The sequence below is a fragment of the Rosa chinensis genome, chromosome 6 (genome assembly GCF_002994745.2).
Source record: "Rosa chinensis cultivar Old Blush chromosome 6, RchiOBHm-V2, whole genome shotgun sequence".
Taxonomy (NCBI): Eukaryota; Viridiplantae; Streptophyta; class Magnoliopsida; order Rosales; family Rosaceae; genus Rosa; species Rosa chinensis.
This window is the reverse complement of record NC_037093.1, coordinates 63,491,162-63,513,607: the sequence shown is the minus strand read 5'-3', so window position 1 is coordinate 63,513,607 and position 22,446 is coordinate 63,491,162. Positions and strand designations below refer to the sequence as shown.

General features: G+C 40.6%; 4 protein-coding genes and 1 non-coding gene across 7 annotated transcripts; 3 read left to right on the top strand and 2 right to left on the bottom strand.

The window, feature by feature from the left end:
* Positions 1-45: 45 nt before the first annotated feature.
* LOC112170141 (lysine-specific histone demethylase 1 homolog 1) lies at positions 46-2,786 on the top strand. The gene has a single exon (XM_024307313.2). It carries the CDS (start codon positions 77-79, stop codon positions 2,480-2,482), a length of 2,406 nt encoding a protein of 801 aa, XP_024163081.1. The 5' UTR covers positions 46-76; the 3' UTR covers positions 2,483-2,786.
* Positions 2,787-5,727: 2,941 nt separating this feature from the next.
* On the top strand, positions 5,728-7,047 carry LOC112170454 (dehydrin ERD14). The gene is made up of 2 exons (XM_024307750.2): positions 5,728-6,163; positions 6,265-7,047. The coding sequence occupies exons 1-2, from the start codon at positions 5,843-5,845 to the stop codon at positions 6,787-6,789; spliced, it is 846 nt and encodes a 281-aa protein (XP_024163518.1). The 5' UTR covers positions 5,728-5,842; the 3' UTR covers positions 6,790-7,047.
* Positions 7,048-8,360: 1,313 nt separating this feature from the next.
* Positions 8,361-8,461, bottom strand: LOC112174910. Its single transcript, XR_002926221.1, has one exon. It is a non-coding gene; the product is annotated as a small nucleolar RNA Z162 (small nucleolar RNA).
* A 2,169-nt stretch (positions 8,462-10,630) lies between these two features.
* LOC112174495 (neutral ceramidase 2) lies at positions 10,631-14,206 on the top strand. The gene is made up of 9 exons (XM_024312269.2): positions 10,631-11,047; positions 11,153-11,361; positions 11,444-11,740; positions 11,834-12,089; positions 12,231-12,489; positions 12,588-12,713; positions 12,864-12,927; positions 13,346-13,515; positions 13,646-14,206. The coding sequence occupies exons 1-9, from the start codon at positions 10,677-10,679 to the stop codon at positions 14,204-14,206; spliced, it is 2,313 nt and encodes a 770-aa protein (XP_024168037.1). The 5' UTR covers positions 10,631-10,676.
* A 39-nt stretch (positions 14,207-14,245) lies between these two features.
* On the bottom strand, positions 14,246-16,977 carry LOC112174496 (alcohol dehydrogenase-like 7). Of its 3 annotated transcripts, XM_024312270.2 has the most exons (10): positions 16,814-16,974; positions 16,559-16,695; positions 16,420-16,466; positions 15,891-16,219; positions 15,663-15,745; positions 15,496-15,571; positions 15,243-15,307; positions 15,006-15,101; positions 14,580-14,744; positions 14,246-14,489 (listed from the first exon to the last, which is right to left on the bottom strand). In XM_024312270.2, exons 1-10 carry the CDS (start codon positions 16,872-16,874, stop codon positions 14,370-14,372), a joined length of 1,179 nt encoding a protein of 392 aa, XP_024168038.1. In that variant the 5' UTR covers positions 16,875-16,974; the 3' UTR covers positions 14,246-14,369. The 3 variants fall into 3 exon arrangements, with proteins under 3 accessions (XP_024168038.1, XP_040365718.1, XP_024168039.1); XM_040509784.1 differs by lacking the exon at positions 16,559-16,695 and having other exon boundaries at positions 16,814-16,977; XM_024312271.2 differs by lacking the exon at positions 16,814-16,974 and having other exon boundaries at positions 15,891-16,274; positions 16,559-16,623.
* Between the last annotated feature and the right edge of the window lie 5,469 nt (positions 16,978-22,446).

The window sequence follows — 22,446 nt, the reverse complement described above, 5'->3', positions numbered from 1 at the left end:
CAACAGAGCTAAACTGTAATTAGGGTTTGGGTAAAGTAGGACGGTTCTACACACGACTGATGAGTGACACGCCCATATGGAAGCAGCGGACCAACCCCAAAACCCTTACGATAACCAAAACGACGTCGTCTCCGGCGATTCCTCGCCGGAAACTGACCTCACCCGCTCATCGAGCCCTCAGGAAAACAACCAAAACGATTCACAGAACCAGTCCTCGGAAAACCCGTCGGCACCACCGCAAGCGCCCATTTCGGACTCTCAAGATGACTCCTCCGAACCCATCCCTGAAGACACCCCTAATGAACCGCCTCAAAACCCCGCCGGACCGGGTCCAGCAGAGACCACCAGCCTTCCGGCGAAACGACGCCGTCGCAGGAAGAAGTTTTTCACGGAGCTGATCGGCACTCCGTCGATGGCCAAGAGCCGCCGGACCGACCTCAACAAAGAGGTCGACACCGAAGCCCTGATCGCACTCTCGGTGGGGTTTCCGGTAGACTCGCTCACCGAGGAGGAGATCGAGGCCAACGTGGTCCCCACCATCGGCGGAGTTGAGCAGGCCAACTATATCGTCGTCCGGAACCACATTCTGTCCAGGTGGCGGTCCAATGTTTCGTTCTGGTTGACCAGAGAGCTGGCTCTGGAGTCGATTCGGCTGGAGCATAAAGGATTGGTCGACAAAGCTTACAATTTTCTGGTGGAGCACGGCTACATCAACTTCGGGCTAGCTCCGGCGATTAAAGAAGTGAAATTGAGGTCGTTTGATGGGTCGGAGAGGGGCAATGTGGTAATTGTGGGAGCTGGTTTGGCCGGTTTGGTGGCGGCCAGGCAGTTGGTGTTTTTGGGGTTCAAAGTTGTGGTATTGGAAGGCAGGAGTAGGCCTGGAGGGAGAGTGAAGACGAAGAAAATGAAAGGGGAGGGATTGGAGGCTGCAGCTGATCTCGGTGGGAGTGTCCTCACCGGAATAAATGGGAACCCACTAGGGGTTTTGGCTCGGCAATTGGAGCTGCCTCTTCATAAGGTGAGGGATCTTTGCCCTCTTTATTTACCAGATGGAAAATCTGTGAATTCTGAAATTGATGATAGAATAGAGGCTTCTTTTAATAAATTGTTAGATAGAGTTTGTAAGCTTAGACATGCAATGATTGAGGAAGTTAAGTCCGTAGATGTTCCGTTAGGGACTGCACTGGAAGCTTTTCGAAGAGTGTGTAATGTGGCTCAGGATCCGCAGGAGAGAATGCTCTTGGATTGGCATCTTGCTAATTTGGAATATGCAAATGCCACCTTGATGTCTAATTTGTCAATGGCGTATTGGGATCAGGATGATCCCTATGAGATGGGTGGTGACCATTGTTTTATTCCCGGAGGCAATGAGACCTTTGTGCGAGCCCTTGCAGAGGGCCTTCCAATTTTCTATGACAGGACTGTGGAAAGTATTAGGTATGGAACTGATGGGGTTTTGGTTTATGCAAATGGCCAGGAGTTTCGAGGGGACATGGTTCTTTGCACTGTGCCATTAGGTGTGCTTAAGAAGGGGTCAATTGAATTTGTCCCAGAGCTGCCACAAAGGAAGAGAGATGCAATTCAGAGTTTGGGATTTGGATTGTTGAATAAGGTTGCCATATTGTTTCCTTATAACTTTTGGGGTGGAGACATTGATACTTTTGGGCATTTGACTGAGGATCCGTGTATGAGAGGAGAGTTCTTTCTGTTTTATAGCTATTCTTCTGTGTCAGGAGGCCCTCTTCTAGTTGCGCTTGTTGCAGGAGATGCTGCCATTAAGTTTGAGCTGATGTCTCCCGTCGAATCTGTGAATAGGGTGTTGGAGATACTGAGGGGCATTTTCCACCCGAAAGGTATTGCTGTTCCGGAACCTATTCAGGCAGTGTGCACTCGGTGGGGGAAGGATGACTTTGCATACGGGTCATATTCATATGTTGCAGTAGGTTCTTCAGGAGATGATTACGATATTCTAGCAGAGAGCATTGGGGATGGGAGAGTATTCTTTGCTGGAGAGGCCACTAACAAGCAGTATCCGGCAACAATGCATGGAGCTTTGCTCAGTGGGATGAGAGAGGCTGCTAACATGTTGAGAGTAGCTAAAAGGAGGTCAATAATCCCCTCACAGAAATTTAATAATGCTTCCGAGGACAATGAGGATTTGGATAAATTATTTGACACCCCTGACTTAACATTTGGGAGCTTCTCCGTTTTGTTCGATCCCAGGTCATCGGATCCTGATTCTACATCCCTGTTTAGGGTTAAACTCGGAGGGGAAAAGTTGGACATGGGATGTTTCAGTTTGTATGGCTTAATATTAAAGAAGCATGCCTTCAAGCTGAGAGATGTAGAAGGTGATGGGAACAGGATGACAATGTTGAATTTTGAATTCGGAGTGAGGCTGGTTGGGAGAAAAGGTCTGAGTGGTGTTGCGGAATCTCTGATCACCTGCATTAGATTAGCAAAATCAGGTATGAAACAGTAGTAGGTCGGAGCTGTTTTTGCATAGTGAGTCAGATCATTGGTTTCAACAGCAGGAGGGAATTCAATTCATGGTTAATTGTTGTTGTAGTTAAATTAGTTTCTTATGCCAAGAAGACTGGAAGACTGAAGTGATTCTGTTGGTCATAGAGAACCACTGCAGTTGTTTAACAAGTTTAACCAATGCTTTTTCGTAGTCGCTTGGTAATTCTTTTTTAGAAGTGAATAACTGATCGTTGAGTTCTTTATTTATCCCCACATTGACATTGTTGTACATTCCTCAATTTAGTTGCAGTATCATTTTTCTATTTTTTGATTTATTTATTTATCATGTATCATTTTTCTATTTACATATTGTTTACTTTAACGGTTTAACCTTGTTTGGGATTGTTTGGATGCTTCAAATGTGAAGTTGAGCTGGTTGGCCCAAATCTGGATGTATAACGACGTCCACAGAACTGTCCGTGATCTTTTGGGCCCAATGACTAGTAACTGATCTTTTGCCTAATGCTGAAACCCAAATGATTTTTCTTATAATTTTTTTTTTTGAATAGAATTGATATCATTAGGATCAATAGCCGCCATTTAGCTAATGGCTAGAGTTTAGATGCACTTACAAAAAGATAACCAGCAAGAAAATCCGGAAACCCTAATCTAAACTAAGCAAACTCATTATAAGTCAATCTTAAGCTCGCTATAATTAGCGAACTTATAAACAAAGAAACTTCATGTCTTCTAAGGCAAAATTATTCACTAACCTCCCATTAGTCAATCTCGCAATTGTGGTAGCAATATAAAGCCACTTTCTAGCCAACAAATAGGAGCACCTCCTTATTCATAAACTCACTTGAAAAACACCAATCACATCCAAGATAATTACCAACTCTCGAATAAGCCATGATCCGAATATATTGGCACTTGAAGACCATAGGTAGCTCCAAACATGCCCAAGTAGGTCTAAAACTCATGGGCCGGGCCTGCCCAAGTCTAAGTAACAAATGAGGGTGGCAAGGCACCTTCCTTGATAACCCATGAGCTAGACCCAGCTAGCCCAAGCTCAGAATCAGACCCGGAACCCCAGGCCCAACTCCAAACCTAGGAAGCCGCTCTGAGCAACACCACTGGCGCTGCAAGTTCTGGCGCTCGGCTTCTCCAGAAGGCCATATCCGCCCTGCTGTATCCAAGCAAACCGGGCCACCCAGATCAGATTGGCAACAACCGATCTGTCCCAATTTGCTCAACCTCAAGTTGATCAGAGCCTTCCCTGCCGACACCAAAACCGACCAAGCGCCAAACACAGACAGCCCAACCATCGACACTACCACACTGCTGCACTACCCTCAATCTATATCACGTCGATCACATTAAACTGGCAGATCAACTCTGCTCCCTGATGCCACTGACAGACACCCTTCTGCCTTCGATCAGAAACCGGACCGGTCGGCCAAACACACGACCAGGCCCTAGATTGCCCCAACCCGAGACAAAAAGCCTTGTCGTCGCTAGAACCTCCTGCAACTGGAGAAACTCTGGCCGCCGCACTGAGCTAAACCCTAGGGTTTCTACTAAAAATATTTTTCATCAGCTTTACAGATACTTTTGCTCACATTCCTATGACTCATATGATTTTTCTTATAATGTTTATTGAACTTTCTAAATAATGTTTGCAGAGTTTCTGATTAATAAATAAATAAAAATTTCTCCATTTTCCCTTTACCTCATTGGTCTTGCCCACCCTTTCTTCTTCAATTGTTGGAAAGGAAGCAAATTGGACAACTAGTATTCTTTTCTAATTTCCATTCTATCTGCCGTAAAAAATTATTCATCATCGATGGCACTGTTATATGAAATACATTTTATGCACCTAATTTGTTTTTCAAAAGTTAAATCGTCAAGTTCCATCTTCATATCCCCAAAGCCGCTATCACTTCCTATCTTTCTGTACAGCCTTCTCTGCACAACATTCATTTTAGCGACACCATGAGGGTCAAGTGGAAGAAGAAGCGCATGAGGAGGTTGAAGAGGAAGCGTCGAAGGATGAGACAAAGATCCAAGTAGTCGCCATCATCGATCAATGTTCAACTCTCCGAAATTTTCATGTTTTTGTGTTTCTAATCAAGTAATCAACATCGATTAGTAGGATCTTTTATAAATTTATAGATTGTTTGAACACATTTTGCATACTTCAGTCGGTTTTGAACCTTATAAAAATAAAAAAAACTCATTGTCATTTCACTTAATGTAGAGCATGTTTTTGAAGTAAAAAATAGGTAAATGTCTCAATTTATAAATCTCATTTTCATTATTCAAGCGAAAGATTTAAGTGATGAAATCAGATGCCTAAAATATACGACGAAAATACTTATATTTTCACTTCAAAAATTAATTTAAGTACCACGTCATGTGCATTGACACGTGCGAATGTCGGGTCTTAATCATCCAAAAAGGATATAATTGATTAATTTCTATATCTAATCAAATAAAGAAACTTAAATTGATTGAAGCAAGATAGTTGAAAAACTAAAAACGGTACGACTCTTTCATATTGTGGGCAAGTGGCAACCCCAAAGCCCAAACGGCCCACAAGGTAACGCATTCCAAGTAAACGACAATCATCAAATTATAAAAGCGATAGAAAATGTCCCTCCCCACTGAAGCTTACGGTGCACCTACCAGTCCCTAATCGGCTAATCTAAAAACCGCTCCCTCCTCCCAAAGCAAAGTGCCACGTGGGCCACCTCCACCGCACCGCCCCTCTCAAATATCAAGGCCGACACAGAAAGGGCCCCACATCTACCGTCCCCCACGTTACTTCTGACACGTTGCGCGCACTTATTGGCCATAGGCCTACTGCTCTGCCCACCACTAGTACACCGTGTCCCTTTCTCTTGCGCCTTTCGTCTTTTGACTGTTTGGTTTCCATTACTCCTTCGCTTATCATACACGCACAACTCGCTGGCCTTCATAGGGCACATATGCCCTACGGACACGTGTCAAGCATCCATAGCGCGTGTTCGATTCCAGCGCGTAGGAGTACTTTGTTCTTTAATGATTTAGTGCAACGCAGAGGTCGGTTATACGAACGCAGAATGCCAATGGGTAAACAGGATTTGGTGCAAGTTATCAAAAAGAATAGGATTTTGGGTTGGGCCAGCTAATTTTGAAGCCTTAAATTAATTTACTTAATCGCGTCACGTCCGCGTAGGATGGCTGGATGGTGCTATAAAAGCTCACAGCCTGAGTGAGCTTAGCCTCATCACAAACACACAGCATTTCACCACTTGTCTAAGAAAACAAAGGCCTACTCTAGCTTATTTGCTTCGTTCATTGCTAGTTATTTGTGTTTTAGAGTCGATTTATAAGAATGGCTGGTGAGTACAACAAAAGCCACGAGTACGAGACCAAGGCCGAGGAGGGCGGTCCAGTTGAGACCCAGGATCGTGGGTTGTTTGATTTCTTGGGGAAGAAGAAGGAGGAGGAGAAGCCTATTCATCAAGAACAGGAGGAGGTGATTGTCACCGAGTTCGAGAAAGTCAAGGTGTCTGAGGCTGAGCCAGCTTATGTAGACTACAGCAAACCTGCCGAGCATGGTTATCATCATGAGGAACATAAGGAGGAGGAGGTGGAGAAGAAGCACGAAACTCTATCCGAGAAGCTTCGCCGATCCGACAGCAGCTCTAGCTCGGTAAGTCACCTTTTTTAAGTTTGAATGCGTTTGTTTTTCGGATGATCTTTCTTTAACACATTACCTGAACTAACAATACATATTGGATAATGAATTTGCAGTCTAGCGACGAGGAAGGAGACGACGAAGAGAAAAGGCAGAAGAGGAAGGAGAGGAAGGAGAAGAAGGGACTGACGGAAAAGATCAAGGAGAAGATCTCCGGCGACAAAGAAGAAGAGAAGAAACACGGCTACCAGCAGCAGGACACTGAGATCCCGGTCGAGAAGTTCCACGAGGAACACGGCCATCCCTACGATCACGGCCCAGTCGTCCACCACCATGAGGAGCCAAAAGTTGAACCAACAGCTGTGTACGGAGAGGAGGAGAAGAAAGAGGACGAGAAGAAGGGTTTCCTTGAGAAGATCAAGGACAAGCTTCCCGGACACAAGAAGCCAGAGGATGGTCCAGTTGCGTCTCCACCACCGCCGGAGTATGAAAATGTTGAGCCTGCTCATCATGAAGGTGAGGTGAAGGAGAAAAAGGGTTTATTGGAGAAGATCAAGGAGAAGATTCCCGGGTACCATCCCAAGACTGAGGAAGAGAAGGAGAAGGAAAAGGAGAAAGAGAAGCCAACTGGTTCTTATTGATCGGTTTACTTTTGTGTCCGAAAGAGTGATGGATGATGATGGTGTGGGGTGTTGGCGTCTTTAGTTATTTTTCTGGGTGGTTTTTCTTTTTGAAAAAAAAAAAAAGTATATATAGGGAAAATGCTTCATCTTTATCTGCTTATTTGTAAGTTTGTTTATTACTTAGGAGTTTATGTTTTCATATTAAGGTCGTCATTTTCTTATTTTGTTTGTGATTTAAAAATTGTTGTTAATAATATTCCTATTGTATTTTCTTTAGTGTGGAACTTTCTTTATTATGCTCATGTACTGCTGTCATAATGTCACTGAACCCACATTTTTCCAGAATAGGAATAAAGCGAGATTGAAATGTAGTGAGTAGACGTTAGGAAGGTGCTTTGCTTGAGACTTAGGGAACTGCATGTTCAACAAATAATAGTATATGGGGCCAACAAAACCAATTGAATTTACTAATGTGGTATTGTGTACGTGTTCGTGGGTTGAGCAAGTTAAGGACTTTAGCAATGTAATATGGACTATACGAGCCGGCCTCTCTAGAGTTTTTGACTAAAGTATAAAGTAATGCATTTTTGAATGATTTAGAAGAATTTAAGTTTCCATTTTTGTAGTTTTGGAGTATTAAATTTAAAATGTGCTAAAAAAAAATGAACTATGGTGTATGCATGGAAAAATCTGAAATATTTTAATTTTATTCACATTCATGAAAAGTTTTTTCAATCGGCTTTCAACTTTGATCTCTTTGGAAAACTAATATAAATTTTTAGTTTTATTCAAAATAAGTTGATGAATTTTTTCATCAATATCTATGAGATCCAAAAAATTGTTTGATACTACAGGAATGATCTAAACAGATATTTAGTGGATGAATATGGACACAAACTCTGGAAAGGTTCAGCAGGATGAACGTTACCAATACCAATTTTCCACTTGTGGTGAGATTCTTAAGCTGCCTATTAATCCAGCAATCAATTCTTTCAGGCTAAGCAAGATATAAAGATGACGACCGTTTCAAAAATAATCATCATGCTGGCCACTCCTTCTAATAATTAATTAGATATTTCGATTTCATGCAATATATATAGTATTAATAATACTTTCTGGTAGGGATCTTAATCATACTCGTCATTTCCACTGGAGAAAATTCCAATCGAGTATGGGTGTGGGATCGCCATGTTTTATGGATTTTAGGTACAAATTCAAGTCGATCATCAACTCCATTTATAGTTTTATACGTCCTGTATTTCATAACCGCATTTCTTCTTTTGAGGGAAGGAAAAAACAGTTCCAGAAAAAAAGTGAAAAAAATGTAGGGAGTGGATCCTTTCCTGAGCTTCCTAAGCTTTTAATCTTGTAATGCCATGTGTAAAAGCAACATCCAATGGTCTACAATACTGCCACGTAGTATCTCTACTCATAATAATTTTCCTAGTCCTTTGTAGCCCTCTCCAGCCTCCACCAACAAAGGTTATCTCTCTTAATCTTCCACCCCTACATCTCTGTTCTGCTGTTCTGTTAGAAATTGAAAGCTGAGGAAGAAATAAGCAAATCACGAACCGATACAAAAAAAAAACGTTGCACTCAGAATGAAAAGGACTAGTGAAGTAGTGATCGGATATCATCTATATTTAAATCTCATGAATACCACTACAAATTGGATCCTCATTGTACCTCTTTCAGTATTCAACATTTCCGGGTTTGGTTTCTTTCATTTTACTGCCAACTTATGAATCTTCCTTTTGGTTTGTATGCTAAGTTGCTAACCTCCTCCCTTCTCTCTTATTCTTCTTCATCCCCACATATGTGAAAACTTGTAAGCAAATAAAATCTATAAAAACAAGATGTGGATATGAGAACTTCAAATGGGTTCTTATTCTTATACCCAGTACCCATTTCATTCCAGTATGTTTTACAAAGATTGATAGGCAATATTATAGACCATCAAACACCTGTCATTCTCTTCCACTCTGTACCCATCTCCGCCGGCGAACAGAGCCAAAAGCATGCTGGCTTGCTGCGTTGGAACCGAGATGACCGGAGTGAAAACGGTCGCGTCGAACCGGTTCGCCACTGGGAGAGTCTCCACCACAGTTGATCTACGGCTCCAATTGCTTAACCACCGATGTGGAGAGACTTGAGGATGTAGCGGATGGCAGAGGCTAGGATTTTCGAAACGTCGGAGTCAGAGAGGATGAAAAAAGATGTTCGAGTAGAAGGAATGAGAGAGAGAGAGAGAAGAGAGAGAGGAAAAAAATAGAAAAAGAAAAGCTAAGCGTGTTGTAGGCCATTGGATCCAATAAAATCCACGTGTCACCATCTCTTTCAAAGCTCAGGTGGCTCAGCAGAGAGGTTTGCTCAGGAGAGGATCCGGGTCCAAAAAGGTAATGTCTCCCTCAAGCCTACAATAAGAGTAAATTGCGCGATCGACGCAAAATTAAAGGAGGGATGACCAAAATGAAAGCACAGTGGAGTGGTGGAACCGTCATGGACCATCTCCATCCTCTATCCCTCTTAATATTCGGAGCTTTCCTTTCGTTTGGTGTACGTATAGTAACTAATTTTCGAAGCTGAACATTGCTAGATTATCCCCACATTGGTGGTGTAAAGTGTAAACTCGATTCTTCAAACGTTGCTGGCTAAAGTCGTAAAAGTCATAATTGATCTCGATGACCCAAACCTGACTATGTCCATGCATGATACTATGATGAGTAGAAGAGGCACCATCTACAAGATTAAGGTTTGCATAAGGAAAGAAACTAAAACATCTAAAAATTATAATTTTAAGGTGAACATGCAGCAATCCTTTCTGATTTTAAGGTAACTGCTTCGTGATATGAATATGTTACATATTGTTCAAAATGACATTTTTGATAACATTCTCTAATCTCTAAATTGGATTAGTCGGCACAAATCATTAAATATTAATTTCTTAATTTTGAATTTTAATTTAGAATTTGAAATGAAAAAATTCATGAAAAATGTATGAATAATATTTCGCAGCTAACCAAAGAGAGTATGGTCACATACTGACAGGTGACAAACGATAAGATAACCACTTATTAAGGCTTTTAAAGTCAAAAGCCACGAAATTCGTAGGTGCATGCGTATGGGATATGAATCCAAATTCAAAGCCAACATTGACGTATCAACTGTTCCCTCTCGCATGCCAGTGATGCCACCATTAAATGAGTAACATGTCCGCTATACACTGCTACCATTTTACTCAGAACCTCATAGTGACCTGCCTACAACAAGCCAAGAGTGGTTATATAGCCTCATCACTCTCATGGAAGTAGCAGCTACTATCTAGCTATGCAACACACTTTTAGATGGGGATTTAGATATATGGATGGCATGGGAGGGAAATGTCTTTTGGCTTGCTGGTGCCTCTCTTTAGAAGAGAAACTTCTTGCATATCCGCATCATATGATTTCCGAAATTGTGTTCATTTTGGTCTGTACTCAGTAACTAATCGACCAAATAATTTTTGGCTAATCACCATTGAGTCTAGATACAGACATGAAAACTCTCATTATCATATTGTTCCCCACCTGATCTTTTATTTTTTACTTGATTACCTACGGGGTATTTATTACTTGGAGGCTAAACTTGCATAATACATAGAAAACCCCACAAAATGGAAAAAGACCAAACGTTGGCCATGTTTCTTGCATTCGGAGCAACCAAGGAAAGAGATGCTTTTCTTTCTTGTGCCAACTCAAACTCCTTTGGCGCCTCTCGTCTTGGGTCGAAAAAAGCGATGGAAGTGATGAAGTCACAGCATACTATACCTAAGAGAAACAATAGTACCTGCCAAAATAAAATCAATAATTTATAACTAATCCTGAGCTATATAGTTCAAGCTTCATGTACATACAACTCGCAACTCCATGGTATTGATGAAATTTAAATCAAACATGAAGATCAAAAGCAAATTTCCTCACACAAGGACACTCTTATCACTTACTGTTGTTGCTATATGTGTTATAAAATCAGTGAGTTGTAGTTCTACTACTGATGATAATGGCAAGTATTTGATCGGAGTTGGAAGCTATGACATGACCGGACCGGCAGCCGGAGTGGTCATGATGGGTTACGCCAACATGGGCCAAACCACTGCGGGTGTACATTTCCGGCTAAGGGCAAGGACTTTCATCGTGGCCGAGAGCTCCCAAGGTCCAAGGTTTGCCTTTGTTAATCTTGATGCAGGGATGGCTTCACAACTCGTCAATATTAAAGTGCTCGAGAAACTCAAATCAAGGTACGTCTAATATGCCAATCCAATCAATATGATATTATTATTATCATCATCTTCAAGGTTAATGCAGGTTAATAGTTAAAATTTTCTTGTTCTTCGTTTTGAAAGGTTTGGCGATTTGTATACCGAAGAAAATGTGGCGATTAGTGGCATTCACACCCATGCAGGACCTGGAGGTTATTTGCAGTATTTTCTTTACTCTATATCAACACTAGGATTCATCCAAGAATCATTCGACGTCATTGTCAACGCAATTGTGCAAAGCATTGTTCAGGCTCATCATAACCTCAAGCCTGGTTCTATTTATATCAACCAAGGTAACCGACCTACCTCATACAAAGTCTGTAACTTACTAGAAAACCTACTTAATTACTTCACCTTATTGATTTAATTTTATAGGGGATGTGGAAAACGCCGGAATAAACAGGAGTCCAAGCGCTTATTTGCTAAACCCAGCAGAGGAGAGAGCACAGTATCCGACCAACGTTGATACCCTAATGACTCTTTTGAAGTTTGTGGATGGTGCCAGCCAACAGAGCATTGGAGCATTCAGCTGGTTTGCCACTCACGGAACCTCCATGAGCAAAGAGAATAAGCTCATCAGTGGAGACAACAAAGGTGCAGCTGCACGGTTCTTCGAGGACCAGTTTGCTACAACTCCCATCAGAGCACCCTTCAACTCCTCTAGCGAACCAGGTAAGGAGTTAAAGCTCGTCAGAATACTCGGCAACATTAGTTGTTACAAACGTCGATCAATTACATTTACTAACTTTTAGTTATTTGCAATAGATATTGGTGAGTTAGTAAAGAAGGCGCAGACAATCAAAGCAACAGGAGGGCAGCGCTGCAGTAAAACGAGCAGCCAAGACTGTAAGGTGAGGAAGAACGACGGGTCACTATTCGTGGGAGCTTTTTGCCAATCTAATGTTGGAGATGTGACCCCGAATGTGCTCGGAGCATTCTGCACTGATACCGGAAGACCTTGTGACTTCAGTACATCCTCATGTAATGGGAACGACCTGCTTTGCCTCGGCCGGGGACCTGGGTATTAATCACTGTTTAGAGTACCTTAAAATGACCTTCTTAGTGTCAAATGGCTTGCGCCAGAAGAAAGAGAGAAGAGGAATAACAACACTTTTCTAAATAACCAGCTTATGTGTGACTGTGATTTCGTGTTGTGCAACAGTTATCCTGATGAAATACTAAGCACCAAAATTATAGGGGAAAGACAGTTTAAGAAGGCAGCTGATCTATTTACATCGGCTTCAGAGAAATTAACCGGGGCTATTGATTACCGTCACGTGTACCTAGACTTTACGGATATTGAGGTTGAGCTAGAAGGAAACAAGAAGGTGAAAACATGTCCAGCAGCAGTTGGTGCTGGTTTTGCTGCTGGGACTACAGACGGACCTGGTGTCTCTGGGTTTCAACAAGGTGACACAGAGGTCAGCACTTTTTGGACCCAAAAAAACTTTGGTTTTTAGTCTCCAGGCATATCAGTCTTCTCTGCTTGCTTTAGTACTTACAACGGTTTTATTTACAGATCCCTGAAAAATATAGAAAACTTAGGGACGCACTGCAAAAACCTAGCGAATATCAAGTGGACTGCCAAGAACCCAAGAATGTTCTGCTTTCCACCGGTGAAATGTTTAAACCTTACGCATGGGCGGTAAGATTGACTTTCACTAGTTCTCATCATTCTCATTAACTTTTGCATAGATACATTATCCAGAAGACTTATAGTTTCTGTTTTGACTTGATTTAAACTAGAATACAGATAAGTATTTACATTTGTTTCGACTTTATGATGCAACTGCAGCCTGCAATTGTCCCTATACAAATGCTCAGATTGGGGAAACTCATCATACTTTCTGTCCCAGGAGGTTGGTACTCTTTTAAAAAATTCACATCAGCATCTTTACAGATAGAAGAACTCTTGTTACTTTATGCTTGTGCTGATAGCAGCATGTGCACCATTGCATCAATTCAATGACTGTAGGCCATTTATTGCATATATACTTGACCAAATTGCTAAAATTGAGCAATATAGAACCTATATTTCCCTCGAATAATTAAAACAGAGAACGTAGAATAAAGGGTTTAGTACATTTACCGAGCTAAGCATCTAATTTCTAACAAGGTGGACTCATGTTCATTCCGGCCAACGATATTGATGTTCTCTTAAATCTACTACACAAGTTGCATGTCTTAATACCAACAGACACCTTAAGCTGATCATCACAGGCTTTGACATTCACAAAGCACGTTAACAGCAGTACTATAATGGTTTTTAACTTGCAGAATTCACCACAATGGCGGGGAGGCGGCTAAGGGACGCAGTAAAGGAGACATTGATAAGTAACAGCAAGGGTGAATTTGATGAAAACACCCACATAGTAATAGCAGGCCTTACAAATACTTATTCCCAATATATAGCAACTTTTGAAGAGTACACACAACAGAGATATGAGGTACATACTCAACCTAAAAAGAAGAACTCATCTCTTCAATATGTTTGGCATGAGATTCACCTAAATGGTCCTGGGTGAATAATAACTTAATTTTCTAACTGGGTTCTTCCATATATTACTTCATCTTCAGGCTGCTTCCACTCTCTATGGTCCTCACACATTATCAGCATACATCCAAGAATTTGAGAAACTAGCCAAAGCAATGGCCAAGGGAGAAAAGGTCATTTCTAAAGGTCCCTCACCACCAGATCTTTCCTCTGTACAAGTCGAAGTCTTACTTGGACCTTTTGGAGATTCGCCTCCACCACATACAAAGTTTGGAGATATGAAACAAGATATCATTATACCAAAAAGTGGTTCATTCAGAAAGCGAGATTTGAATAGACCAAATGCCACATTTTGGAGTGCAAACCCAAACTATGACTTGTTGACAGAAGGCACATATGCTGTGGTAGAGATGCTTCAAGGGGATAACTGGGTTCCAGTTTACGATGATGATGATTTCTCCGTGGTTTTCAAGTGGAATAGAGATGATAAGGGATTATATAGTGCAGCAACCATAGAATGGGAAATACCAATTTATGCAAATTTGGGGGTGTACAGGCTCAGGCATTTTGGTTCATCAAGGAAAAAGAAGGACTCCCCCATCACCTACTTCACTGGTGCATCTAGTGGGTTTGCAGTGTCGTAAATATCTATTTAGTAATTTCTTCCATGCATATCGTACTAATAAAAAATAAGAAGAGCTAGCAAAACTGAAACTTATGATAATATGGTTTCATTATTTATGTGTTTAGATGGTGGTTCCTTACTAAAAACTGAAATGTTGCATGTAAAAGTAAAGGCTGTTTCTCTTACTGATTGTTCATACAGATTACACAACGGAGACATTTCCCTTCAGTGAGCAAATCAAAAGCTTTGTTGATGTCTTCAAATGTCACCTCATGTGTTACAAACTCATCTAGTTGTAGTTCCTGATAAAATGAAAAGCTAAATCTCAAAATGACTTCCAGGTATAACTTACGCAAAAAGCAATTAAAACAGACAGCTAACTGCTAAGTCACCTTGTTGATGTAGCGATTCAGGAGCACAGGGATATCCGACTTAGGTTTGAGTCCTCCAAAGAAGGATCCCATGAGGGTTTTACCCTTATGAAGCACATCGTATGAGGGAAGGGTCAACTGTGACCCTGGCTGGTCCACACCCAATACAATTGTTTTTCCCCAACCCTGAAGTTAAAAGCAAGATGCTTAATATAAGTTTAATACAATGGAATTACAGCTGCATTGCTGCCTAATCTCATCCTGATGTGAGTTAGCACGTTCATAAACTATGAAGTCTAAGATACATAAGGAAATCTACAGAAACTAGACTCGCTGGATCTGTATAATAAGAGATCACATTCTTGAAGATTTAAAGTTATGATAAGGCATGACACTATGAAAGTGAAAGAGAGCACGCCCGCGTGTGTGTGTAAGTGAGAGAGAGACCTTCCGGCAGCAAGCATAAGCTTGTTGCACCAGTGATGCAATTCCAACACATTCAAAGCAATAATCTGCACCCCCGTCAGTCATCTCAATCATCACCTGCTTTACATGCGAAAAAGAACAAGTGTGCCACCAAAAACATATTCATTAGCAGAAATGAAATATTAATGTCAAGAATAAAGTTCATAGGAATACAAAAAGCTAACAAGGAAGACTCCAGAAAGAGTTTATGAGAAAGACCTCTGTAACAGATTTATTCTCACAATTTGCAGGGTTGATGAAGTCAGTGACTCCAAACTTTTTTCCTGTGTCAACAAGAAACAGCACACTATTATTATCCAAATCCTTGCAAAGAGAAACAACATAGCATGATCTGATTAGCAGATCACATTTGCCTTCTGTGAAGAAGGATATCTGCGGCATAGATGAACAAGAATACAAAGCTCATCACTGCTTAATGTAAATCAAGTACTTCCCAGTATGATGCAAATACCAATTTCAAATTTGTGTTGGTTAACATCCACCCCGATAATTCTAGTAGCTCCACATAGTCTTGCACCTTCTGCCACCTGGATAATTCAAGCATGGTGATCTGTAACAGGCTCTGAGGAGGAAAAGAAATAAAATGATATATCTAGACTAAGTTCTGAAAATGCATACAGCCAATCCAATTGAACCAAGCCCAAATATAGCCACAGTTGATCCCGGCTCCACATTTGCTGTTCTCCAAGCAGCACCAACCCCTAAAACCAGATTTGTGAAATTTTGGTGAGATATCACAAGCCAAAAAAGGACGGAGTTTCTAAGTACAATTCAAATCTAAAAAATGAAAACCATCCCTTCAGGTCAATAAAAATACCAAAAGAATAAAAGGAATTTCAAGTCTACCTGTTGATACTCCACAACCTAGAAGGCCTGCAGCCTTGGTTAAAGGTATTGCAGAGTCAATCTTTGTGAGATGGGCTATGTCCACCACTGTATACTCGCTAAAACTAGATACAGATACAAAATGGTGAATAACCTCGCCATTGAGGTCTGTGAATCTGCTTGTCTCATGTCTTGGCATAAAAGGTGAGATCTTGAAGGGAAGTTTTGAACAAAGATTGCTCTTTGTTGATCTGCAATCTACACATTCTCCACAATCCGAAATCAATGTGGGGATGACAGTATCTCCTTCGGCTACCTCAGTCACATCCTCCCCAACACTCTCCACAACCCTACATGGCATCACCATTGACCATAGATCTTCAATGCTCATATTTTACATGCATTCTGTAAAAAAAATTCATTTCATAACCTAAAGATGAATTTTTTTTCCCCTTATTAACGGTTTAAAAGATGTCTTAAACACAGGAAATATGGTCTAATCATTTGGAATTGAAAGATGAACAAAAGGTCGCACAGTGTTGGAGCTCACCCAATAGCTTCATGACCGAGAATTCTAGGGAAGACTCCAGGAAAGTCCTATATACATCAACAGCTTGTTAATTATTCGAAATAGCAGCGTCAAGTATGAGTTTGAGGTGCTTAAAAAAAAAAAAAAAAAAAAAAAAAACCTTCATTTTCCAAAAAGTGATATCACTGTGACACAGAGAAGTATAGACAATCCGAACGCGAACTTCATGGGGCATTGGCGGCGCCACCATGATCTCTTCCATCACTAGTGGCTCACCTGGCTTGCGAGAGACCGCAGCTACAGTTTCGTATTAGCATTATTAGATATACAAGGATTTGGTCAGTTTCAGACTATATCCATTATCCAGTGAAAGCAAAAGAGCTAATGATTTTGAATGTGTGATTAGAAAACGAACCTCTGCATCGAATAGGCTTCCCTCTGTTTCCACTTGACAACTTCTCATCCATGGCGGCCATGGTACTATTTGTGTCGGTGGCTGTAATACCTATACTTGACGAAGGGTCTCGGCATTTTATAAGGACAAAGGCACCAATGGCGTTGCTACAGACATTGAAATTTACGGGAAAATTATTAATTCGGGTGTTTGCGGAAGTATTTACACTGTTTAGTAACAATAGGAAATAGGAAACTAATCACAAAATGAATAGTAGTTGCGACAAGGTTGATATTTACCAAACATGAAAATGGTAACACTTCTACGCTTCCTAGCTAAGTTCAACTTACTCCTATGGAGCCAACCAACCTTCCTCTTAAATTACATATACATCTGCTAGTATGAAATTTACCAGTTGAGAGTTTTACATCTAACTGCATTAACCTTATGGTTCCTAGCTAACTTATGTACTGTTTGTGTCGGTCACTGCAATCACTACGCTTGACTTTGGCCCAAGTCTCGGCCTGTTATACGGACAAATGAGCGAACAGTGCTGCAGCGTCGCTTTTTTTTTTTTTTTTTTGGGGGGGGTGTGGTGACCCGAGAGAGGGGTTCCACAGCGCCGTGACCCCGAGCCAATGAGAAACCGACATGTCACGAATGACATCCCGATAACTCATCAACCCGAAATCGCAAGGCCTTTTCGGTACAAACTGTTGGTTTACAAAACACCTTCTTGGACAAGTCGTTCTAACAACCAAACAACACATTTTCAAAAGCGGAATTTGAAATGGGCTAAGAGTTTTGGGCTTGCAATCGGAGCCTAATTTGGAAAGTAAAACAAATCACTAAGTAACTACAAGCATGAGAGACGCGCCCCAGGATTACGGGTCTCCCGGAATTTTTGTAAACGAGTAGGAAATAAATAAACAAATAAATTAGTGAGAAAGTAAATAAACAAGTTACATCAAAATCCGATAAAGGACCAAAACCATTTCTGGATAAAGTCCAAGAAGAATAAGTCAAGCCAGGCATGTGCCTCCTCTATGGGTGTGTTTGGTATGGCTGTGCTTTTCAGAAAAGCTGGCTTCTGCTTATTTCTGAGAAAAAGTAGCTGAAAAGCAAAGCAGCTGAGTGTTTGGTAAACTGTTTTTTTTTTAGTGCTGTCAGTGACAAAAAGCAGTGCAAAGTGTTTGGTAAACTCAAACTGGCTTGTGCTTTTTGTTTGTGAAATGACCAAATTAGACATGAGAGATTATTTTGCATGGATTGTTTGGTAATACAATGTTGATCAAATGCTTTTGTCTTTATTATGTCCTTATTCATTTTTGTCTACTTTCAATTTTTATAAATTATGGTGAGCATATGATTAATATTGGACAATTTTAAAAACAACTTATACAAATATATTAGACGGCCAATTTGATTGCCCACAATGAAGTCTTACATAGGCAATTGATAACCCAACCCAACATATAGTGAAGCCTCCCAGGAGTCAAAAGCAATTAACATTTCACTTGTGGTCAGAGTGCATATTGTATGAAATTGTAAGAAACTGAGAAATTGTGATATTCAAAATTTCACCAACATACATGTTTGAACAAATGTAATATAACTTGCAATTAAATGTTAACTTCATCACCATGTAATTCAATTGATATTCCTAATATAACAGACAACATTGTGTCATATCCTATCAATGTCATAAATTAGAGTGCTAGGAGAAGCAAAAGATAATGTTGAAACACAATCAACCAGAATGAACGATCCTCTAAAGAACACCTTTAGAGCTACCTCTTCGAACAGCTACCTCTTCGAACACCTTTGTCTCATCATTTGAAGCATTTGGCATCCAACAAGGCCTCCCCCTCAAAAGGCTCCTGATCTTTAATCATCTGGTTCACGCACTCCTTTTGATCCTCATCAGTGATATCAACCTTATGCTAATCATACAGTTCATATCATAACATTCATCAATTATGACCTGGGGAACCTCTTGCCCACGGAACAGCCACAATCCCTCCACCTTGAAAGGAGGATCAGATCCAATCACCAACATCTTCCCAAACGCATATTTACGAGCCAAATCCATCCGCTGCAGAAAGCCGCCCACCTTGTTTAAAGTCACGAATGAGACTGTATTCTCATGCATCATTGTATTTGTAATAGCAAAATCAAAGAGAGTAGCCCTCTGGATCATACATGTCCCAGAAGCTGCCGAAGAACCGCCTGAGAACCCGAAGCTTTCCGGCTTCGATTCTTCTTCCTCATCCAGCGTATGGATGATCCAAGACCACTAGGGGGTTGACAATGAAGAGAGGAGCCCAACCGCACCAGTATAAATAGAAACCAAAGAAAAAAGACAACAAAAGAGATCAAAGTTGATGTCGAAGCAGATAAGAGACATAGCAACACATACAAAGTTAACTTGGGTTTACAGATAACAGATGAAGATGTCAAATTTCCAGTAAGAAGGTCAGTTACCTAATATTTCAGGAAAATTTTTCTGAAAACAAACTGAGAAGTCAAAACTTTTCAGTTCCAATATAAGTAAAATAAACCACTACACAGAGAAAGAGACATTGCAATAGCTTAGGGAACTTCAACAATGTGCAAAGAAGCACACTGTAAGCATAAATGAACAGTCTTTTGCACCCACTAGTTAAGCAAGACAGATAGTGCAGAGTTTCATACAGAAAGAGAAACTCAAAACTTTAAAATCCTATAATCCCCAAACCCACAATTAACCAACAGAAGCTGAGCAACCAATGATGTAATTTGATAGAGATTTGTAGCACAATTCAAGTAAATACAGATTGAGATTCAAACAAGGCTGCCAGGCTGCCGAAAATAATTGAGCTATTTAAAAAGTTTTTTTGCAGGTAGACCTTACTGCAGTACAAAATAGTACTGATAGGAGAAAACCCTTACCTTAAATTGATTAAAAAGGTATGATCATTATACCATCTGAATACAATGATTTGGTTTGAAAAAGATGGATAATTATATAGGACCAAAAAGAACCTCTTTAACCCTTTAACTTTGCACAAACTCAAACCTCCAATATTTTTTCTAAGCTTATATCGAGCAGAACATGCACTTGTATCATGACCTTCATCATTATACATCTTTCTGTATACATGATTAAAGAGTAGTATGTTTCATTGTTTTGTGATAAGTGTTTTCAAACAGTGTTTTCCTGCTCACCCAGATAATTGAAAATGAAACTAATAACCAGACAATCAAAGACAGCAAACCAACCTTAATATCTGCAAACAGATATGGAAGAAAAACTGAAAAAGAAAGCGGTTGAGTTGTTAGTTCTAAGAACAGTTTAAAGATCAATTACATTTTCAGCAGCTCACTAATGAGATCAAATTCCAGAATCAACTCTCCTAAAGAAATTCAAAACTCTACTGTTGTATGCTTGTCAAAGAAAAAACTCATTTCTTCCAACATTAGAAAACCAAGCAATCTGTAGCTAGCAAAATTTGAAAAAAAAAAAAAAACAACCAAAATCCCAGATCAAACATGCACTTCGTCTAAGCCCAGAAACCCAATGTCACATAGCAATACAGAAACAAAGTAGCAGCTAGATAATTGGTAATTGAAAAGACAAACAAAGGAAACAAGAGGCGAGCACCTCTTGACAAACAAGATTCTAGTAATCAGCTTCTTGGTTGAAACTGTGAACTTATAAACCATCAAGCTTAGTCAATGAAAATTGCAAACAAGGATTTGAATATAGAAGCATGACCCAGATGAGCATTAAGCGAATCAAAGAAGAACCCAGATAGGGAATCATAGATTGAGAAATGAAAGATGACATAGGAACTGAAATGGAAAAGGGAAGAGTTATTAATACCTGGAAAGCTTTCGATTTTCAGAGCCTGGTATGAAAATCTGGAGATTGGATTGAGGCTTCGAACACGAATGGAGAGGAGGCAGTCAGCGAGATGCAATTGTGCGTGTTCACTGCGAGGCGCTGGGGGCTTCACTTTTCAACACGGAAGAGAAGGATGGCATTGTGGTGTAATTGCTGAAAGCAAGAGAGGACACAACCCGGTATTTTGAAAATTTCATTAAACTACAGTAACTCCCGCTACAGTGAAAAAAGCCAGGCCTGCTTCTAAAAGCATGGGGGTGCTGGCTTCGGCTTTTCGACCAAAAGAAGCAGGGGCTTCTGTCAAAAGCAGGGCAAGAGCAGGTTTACCAAACACCTCCAGGTCAGGTGCTTATAAGCAGGGGAGCAAAAAAGCCCCCCCAAACGCACCCTATATGCTCCCCGACCACATCCTCGAAACCTGCACACTGTTGTAGGGATGAGCTTTCATCCTCGCATGCCCAGTAGGGGCTGACCCAACCATGCTAGGTTTGAAAGATAATAATAATAATCGAAAATATTTACTACATAATATTGTGCACGTTTATCGAAAATATTTTATAAAGAGGCAACCACAAACATTTATTTCTTTTATAAAACATATGCAGTATGTTTCACACAATTTGGAGCTCCAAGATACTTACCTGCCAGCTAAACTCAAACAAATCGATGACCGACCCGGTTCGTCATCCTTCGAGAACCAGCCAACTACTCTGTAGTCCGGGTGACTACAAGTAGCGAAAGTGTCCATTTCCTGGCCCTGAGTCTGCTATGACTGGTTCACTGTCTGTACCCACTCTTTCTCGACAAACATAGGAGCACGGCCCCCTCCGGAGGTTCACGGTTATCGACACCATGGGATCCCTAGGAATCTACGCGTCTAGGTCCCATTCACTTTCAGGTCACAAGTATAAACATACAAGGGTACAGTATCTCAACATGCATGTCTAGCCTCGGTTTTCACAATTAGCAATTATCAGTTCTGAAAACACATGTATCACGGGGCATCGACTAATGAACAACCAAAAACATGCTTACAGGCAACATACTATCTTAGAATAGCATTCCACATATACTGAAAAGCCTATAACAAGGAAGGGACAGCTCACCCTACATGGATATGGAGTGCTCGCCCAAACTTAGCTTCGTTTTTGACTTTGGATACTTCGTCCAATTCCATGTGCACACGCTCGAGTCCTTTATAATAAAATTAAACCAATAAGTAACTTGACTTCAAAGCAATCAAAAACTCCTTGAAGTAAAGAAAACTGGCTGCTGAAGTTATAATCCTTTAAAGATCTTTTCTTGACCACTTTTAGAAACGTTGCTGGTGATCCTACTAATACCAGTACAAGGGCGTGGCCTTGTAATCTCAAAGCATACTAACATTTCCAAGTACGTTGCTGATACCACAATCATTTATTTTCCCAACAATTTCTATAATTAGGGAACACAATTTCTCAACTCCCTACGGACCAATGGCAACCCAAGAATAGCTTATATGACTCTACTAGTCATTCCTCAATTTCTTGTGTTTCCCAACAAAATAATTTTGTCAACACAACAACACAATATTAGACTTTCCAAAGCAACAAAGCTTCATATCATTCCACCAATTAACAACAGAATTGGGGCGATGCCAAGTTCAAGCAATAATCAATTTCATGTTTGTGTTGCCATTACAAGTTTCCCTATCAGTCCACCACTTGGGAAACACTTGAGTGGTGTCTACCTTACTCGAAAGTCGCACCTTCTTTCCGTAGAGTATCGA